The 6,889-nt window shown below is 33.9% G+C and overlaps 1 protein-coding gene across 1 annotated transcript; it reads right to left on the reverse strand.

Annotated features, from left to right (window-relative positions):
- Positions 1–5,876: 5,876 nt before the first annotated feature.
- LOC122744534 (UPF0729 protein C18orf32 homolog) lies at positions 5,877–6,180 on the reverse strand. The gene has a single exon (XM_043990064.1). The coding sequence runs from the start codon at positions 6,178–6,180 to the stop codon at positions 5,950–5,952; it is 231 nt and encodes a 76-aa protein (XP_043845999.1). The 3' UTR covers positions 5,877–5,949.
- Between the last annotated feature and the right edge of the window lie 709 nt (positions 6,181–6,889).

The raw sequence follows: 6,889 nt of genomic DNA on the forward strand, positions 1-6,889 counted from the left end.
TGTAATTATAGAAGAAATAAATATTATTAATTTTAAAAGATGACTTTTCCAAATCAGCATTTGTAACTTGGGAATGTTAGGCTCAGTTTTTTAATTTGTTTTTGTCACTTTTAAAAAATTATTGCCCTTTTGCCTGAGTGAATTTTATTATCATTTCATTTTATTCTACAAAGTAATCCTTTTGTTAGTTTAATTGTGATGTCATTGAGATTCTAAATTGATTTAAATAACATGGATAATGTTAGTATGTAGGTAAGGCTAGGCTTGAACAATGCATACCTTTCCAAAATGGAATTCTTCCTTTATTTTTATAGAGTGCTTGAAGTTGCAGTAAGTCCTGCAAGTTTCTTAGGGTAATTCCCTGATATTTTGCACATTTTATAAATATTTAAATGGATTTTTCTTATTCCTCCTGCTGTATTGTTAGCAACATAGAAAAAGCTGATAATTTTGAGGTTTTATTTAAGATCCTGCCACTTTAATGAAGTTAATAATTTATGTTGTTCAGCATTCCAGATCAGGATTATTACAGTGGTCAGAGTCCAAAGACAAACCATGATTCAAGTTCAGCAATTCCAGTTAAGTTTTCAGGACATCAAGGTTAGGATCCAAATCAACCACCCATACAATGACCAGGATCTCTGTCAAAAAGTACCAGGGAAGGTGTCTTAGTGGGCATGGGGCCAATAATCTTAATAAATAAACTCATACTTGGAGTAGACAGTTCTGAGTATGGACTTTGAGGGATAGAATAGGGTAACTTAAGCACTGGCTCGAATTGGAGCCCATTCAGTAGCAGGTCCCTGTGCTGTTGTGATCTTTTGCAATTATTTCCTCTTCCTCCCCCTCCTCCTCCTCCTCTCCCCCTCCTGACATTCCCCTCCTCCCTCCTCCGTGGCCAGATCCTTTTGTAAGTTATCTCTTGATCACCTCAAAAGAACAACTGTCCGGTGTATTTAATAATAATAATAATAATAATAATAATACATATTTATATAATGTTTTAAGGTTTGATAAGCAAAAATATTAACTCATTTTACCCTTCACAACACCGTGGGGGAGATGCTTTGTCATTTTAGAGATGAGAAAACTGTAGTATATACAAGGTAAACATCTGTCCTTGTACACACAACTAGTAATGCCTGAGGTCAGATTTGAATTCAGGTCTTCTTGAAGCCAGGTTCTAGTACTCAATTCATTGTACTACCTAACTGCTTCATGGCTGACTCCTTATTCTAGTCCCTTATAGCCTGTACTTTCTCTTCCTACATTAGAATTAAATTGATATAGACTCCTTAAATCTTACCTTCTACCTTTTTTCACTGCCTGCCATACATTGGCTGATAGGCAAAGGCAGTTTTAGGGGGTATATATACAATCTGATTATAAATTAAGTTAGACTTGGTTTTCCTCAAAGCCTCATTAATAGAGCAGCATTTATTACTTTTTTTATCCTTTTCCTTTCACTTATGGTGATCTTCATTTACATTGGCAGCTGTTTAATTATAAAAAAATTTCTTATATATATATTTTCTAATATTGAACATAAATTGTCCCCATTCCTGATTAAGTACATCATTTAAACATCTTTGCTGACTTATGAGAATTAATTTTCTGAACTATTTATACCTTCATTATTTGTTAGTAGATACTTTATTATTCTACCCTAGCTTTCTTTTTTCTCTTAGAATGAAAATTATGAATGCGAGATAAAGTATGAAGAAACTTACAAAGAAATTTCATATCTTTTGAAACCCCTTCCAATCCATTTGAAGAATGCCATAAAGGGAACATGATTCTATTGCTGTTTCAAAAGAAAGGATCATGGCTTTTTAGCTATATAATTCATAATGATGTAGCATTTACTTATTATGTGTGCACTTCAACACTAAAATTTTGAAGAATATTATATAACTCACAGAATCAAATATACTAACAGATTCTATAGGAAAGACTGAAATAAGCACTTATTAAACAATTACTGTAGGGCAGCTAGGTGGCACAGTGGATAAAGCACTGGCCTTGGATTCAGGAGGACATGAGTTCAAATCCTGCCTCAGATACTTGACACTTACTAGCTGTGTGACCTTCGGCAAGTCCACTTTTAACACATCATTGGTCCTAAAATAGAGATATAGAGAGATAGACCACTTCAGTATTGCAATATACAAATTAAACATGGGGGAAACAACAGAAACATCTAGGTGTTACGTGAAGATTATTAGAGTGAGGAAACCTAAGTTCAATCCAGTCCTCAGAATCTTACTAGCTGTGTGACCCTGGTATAGTCCACTTAACTGCTAACTCTTGGTTTCCTTATTTGCAAAACAGGGATAATATAGCACCTAGCTCCCAGGGTTTTTGTAAAGAGAAATGAAATAATACTTGTAAAGTATTTTGTAAACCTGAAAGTGCTAAATTATTATTCAAACTTTTTGTCTTACTAGTATGGCAGTGATGACTATGACAATATGATGATGATGACTACGACTACGCCTAATGCAACTCATTTGACTGTCATTAATATATCTAGAATGCCAGTCCTAGAATCAGGAAGATTCATCTTTTTGAAGTCAACTCTGTCTTTAGAAACTTATTAGCCTCTGTGAACCTGGACTATTCACTTAACCCTGTTTGTCTGTTTCCCCATCTGAAAAAAAAAAAATGATTCTGGAGAAGAAAATTGCAAACTACTCCAGTATCTTTCCCAGGAAAACCCTTAATGGAGTCACTGAGTCAGATAAGACAGAAAAATGACTGAACAGCAACAACAAATCATGTTACCCTAAGTTGTCAGAGTACCTTGTTGTAGCTCCTTACTACTGTGTTCAGTATCCAGGCTCCATACTTGTCCTTTGTTTCTCCTTTCCAACAAAGTCTACTGGTCTTCTGTTCCATTACTAGACCTTGTTATTTCCTTTTCCAAAAGGTAATCATAAAAAGTATGGCATGTTAATCTGTAAATGAATACTAAAGAATTAATGACTAAAGTTCCCAAGTAACCAGCAATAACTCCTGTCAAGGGGAGTGTCATGTATTATAGCCACAATTATCCCAGCCTTGTTAAGTCAGAGCAGGATGTAGTTGTATTGTGCTGTGTGACCACTGTAGATACCGAAGAACATGAAACCACAATGTTTAGCAATCAACTGATTAATTACTTTAATTAATTAGTAATTAAAATAGTTTTCACTCAATCAAGATGAGTAAAAGTGATGCCTATGGCTGGTAGTTATTAGGTTGGTTGATAATTGAAAAGACACTGAACAGATTAAGGTATCTGCAGAGTGACTCAGACAAGGTAAGCTTCTGCCTTATATTGTATGCTTTCCTCTAGAGACGTTCTTGATGTGGACATGTTTCTGGCAGTTACTTACACAGATCTATGGAAGTTAGGAAGCATTTCTATGATTGTTATGTTTGTTTTTTGCCTAACCCCCTGAAACTGAGTACTATGACTGTTATGGATATCCTTTGTTTCTGGAATAGAGAGAGAGGTATTAGTCCTATGATATAGTTGATTTTGGCATGTTAGGATATATAACAGTGGAGAATGTGAAGGTAACACTCTTCGGAGCATTTAGGCTACATATGTTTATATATAAAGACATATCTATGACATACACATATAAACATATGTAACCTAAATTGCTCCGAAGAGTGTTACCTTCACATTCTCCACTGTTATATTTCCTAACATGCCAAAATCAACTATATCATACGACTAATACCTCTCTCTCTATTCCAGCAACCATGGATATCCATAACATGTATGTATGAATAGACACACATATATCTAACATACATGTGTATAATGCATTTATTTATATATTTGTATATATACACACATATGCACATCTACATACACACACACACACACATATATATGAAAATAAATCAGCAATTCTTGCTACATTCAACACTATCAGATTATATGATCCCAACACCTAAGAGTTGAAGTGACTTCAGAGCACATATAAATGCAATTTATACCTGAACAAGAGAGAAGAAATGTCATATAGAAAATTTAGACACAGATTTTGCCACTGACACACTGTTTATTTAAACAAAGACAATTCATTTAACTTCTCAATGATCTTGGGAGCTGTTTTCAGGAACAAACCAGTTTCTAAATTGGGAATTACCCAATAGATGAAACAGTATCAACCAACAAAATAAACAAGATTTACCACTGACATTCCCATCAAAAGGTTATCTGGACCTTCGTTTGAGACTTCTGTGGTGATGATGATGATAATGATAAAGCTTGTTATAATATATACCTTTAAGCTTTGTAAAACACTTTACAAATATTATCTCATTTTATCTTCACAACAACCCTAAGAAGTAGGGCTATTATTATCATCATGTTACAAATGAGAAGACTGAGGCAGACAGAAATTAAATTACTTTCCCAGAGCCTTATAGTAAGTATTTGAGGCTGAATTTGAATGCAGGTCTTTCTGACTCTAGGCCCAGTGCCCTATCCACCAAGCCACCCAACTGCTTCAGTCTTCTTATGTGTAAAAATCACAAATAATTGTTATCAACATGTATTACCATTGCTGTTCTAAGGAAAGCACTTTGTAATAATAATAATAATAATAATAATAAGCCAAGATTTGAATCATACTCTAAGGTTTGCAAAACATTTTTAAAATGTCTAGTTATTTGACTCTCCCAACATACCCAATGTAGATACATTACATATTATCACTCATATCTTTTTGGATGAGTAAACATTCTCAAAAAAAGATAAAATAATTTATCCATGGTCACCCAGTGGCTGTCTGAAGTATGAAATGACCCCAAATTTTCTTTACTCCAAATCCAAGACACTAACCATGAACTTATATCATCTATCTTTGTATAGAGTAAAGTAAATAAATGAAATGCATATGAACATTTATGCAAATATTTTTTCATTCAAAATGGAAATCTTAAAGTATGTAGTCAAGAAAATTCTAGATTAATAATAGGCTTACTAATACTTACTGAGGTGTGTGTTCCATTCATTTTCTTTTAAATCTTAAAACAAACAAACAAAAAAACCCTGCTTTAAAAAAAAAAAGTTTCCGGTGTTACTTTAAGATTCTATCCAAAGTTTTTTCATTTATTAACTAAATTGAGAACATTTACCACCTAGTCTTCATTCTTGTTTTTTTTTTTTCCTTAGTCATTCAGAGACTTCTACTTTCTTGGTTTCTTAATAACAAGAAGGCACTAATGCACTCAAATAAAAATAATCCTTTATGCTAAATGGCTTTAGTCAGTTTTGATACCTACACTGAGCAATTCAGCCTAAAATAATAAAATTATGTTTCCCCAGAGAACCAAAATTCTAGGTATGACCTGTCAAAAGCAATAAAAACAGACTTATGTCATTCAGTCCATAAAGACCCAAGAGGAAAGAAATTTAAAGCAAAACATGAATGTGTTGCCTTTAATAAGAATAATTCTGATGAAAGTAATTACTGAATTAAAGACACTCTGTGCTTCTAGGTAGAAAAACATTTGGGAAGCTACAAGAGTCAGAAAACCGAGGGATCAGATTGTTGAAGCTATGTTGTTATAAGTTTAGTAGTAACTGATTGGTATGAATAGTAGGGCATTCTAATTCACTGTAGGTTATTTGCAATGACTATTTTTTTTTTATTAAAGTGAATTTCTATTTATTTGTATTGTTAAAAAATGTTAACCTAAAATAGAAACTTTAGGTTATTTGCAATAATAGAGATGAAAATTCTTTCAGTACAGAAAAAGAACAGGAACGAGGTAATTAAATATAATTTAAACATTTAAATAGAAATATTACGTATATTAGGGAGATCTCTAAAATATCTACCCCATATCTGGTCTCAGAGAAAAGTGTGAAAGACAATATCAGAGTAGTTGCTCCATTTCATCAGTTCCATTTTTAAAGCAAAGACATCCTTTGTACAAATAGTTTTAATCTGTCTTTTTGTTGCAGCTTTCTGTTGGTTCTGGTGTAGAGATTCCATTTGTTTCTGCAATCTTATAGTCTCTTTTGTCTTTTTTCTCAATAGAGCTTTCTTTTAGACCCTTTTTAGACCACAGACAATTAACAAAAGGTGAGATTAGATGATATACATATGGCTCCAGGAATTTTTTGTAGATCCAAAGGAGGATAGGAATGATGATACAAGGAATGCCCACCATTGCCTCAGGCTTGACTGATTGACAGAACCACTGAATCACTGCCCCAGCCCCATTCACGCAGGAGACAGCAGAGCCAGAAGCGAAGCACCCTCACTTCGGGGACCATGAAAAGGTCGGGACCAATGGGGAGCCGGGAGAAGCTCCAGCCACGCTCCTATCACGTGATCTGAGAATGTCAAGCCTCTCTGCGCAGTCCTGATGACCTTGTGGGAACCCAATCGCCCAGAATTGCAATGACTATTTGAGTCAGAGAGAATGCTAACATAGAGGATGTACTTTGACCAAGACTATGAAAAGCTATCAGATACAATACATATCAGCATTTTCTGGTACGATACCCAGAGATGACTCTTGTGGACAATTTTGTCCAATAAGATATTTTCCTGTCCTATGATTCTCTGCATTGACTTCTTTAAATTAAAATATCCTGAGGTTTGGGGTGGAGGGGCTGTATTTAAGGGTGTGTGTAAAGATAAAGGCAATTGTGAATCACTGCTCATTTATTCAATGTTAAATGTTAAATTCAATTCAATTAGTTAAATTTTAGTAGTCTACTACAAAGATATATCGTAGTATAAAAAAAAAAGCAATAAACTGGGCACCAAGATATATAGATTCTAGTCCTGACACTAACAATAGTTGTGTGACTTTGGCCATGTCTTTAAACTTTTTCAGGTGTTAGTTTTCTCAATTTAAAAATAGCAAGCTA

The sequence above is a fragment of the Dromiciops gliroides genome, chromosome 2, assembly GCF_019393635.1.
Source record: "Dromiciops gliroides isolate mDroGli1 chromosome 2, mDroGli1.pri, whole genome shotgun sequence".
Lineage (NCBI taxonomy): Eukaryota > Metazoa > Chordata > Mammalia > Microbiotheria > Microbiotheriidae > Dromiciops > Dromiciops gliroides.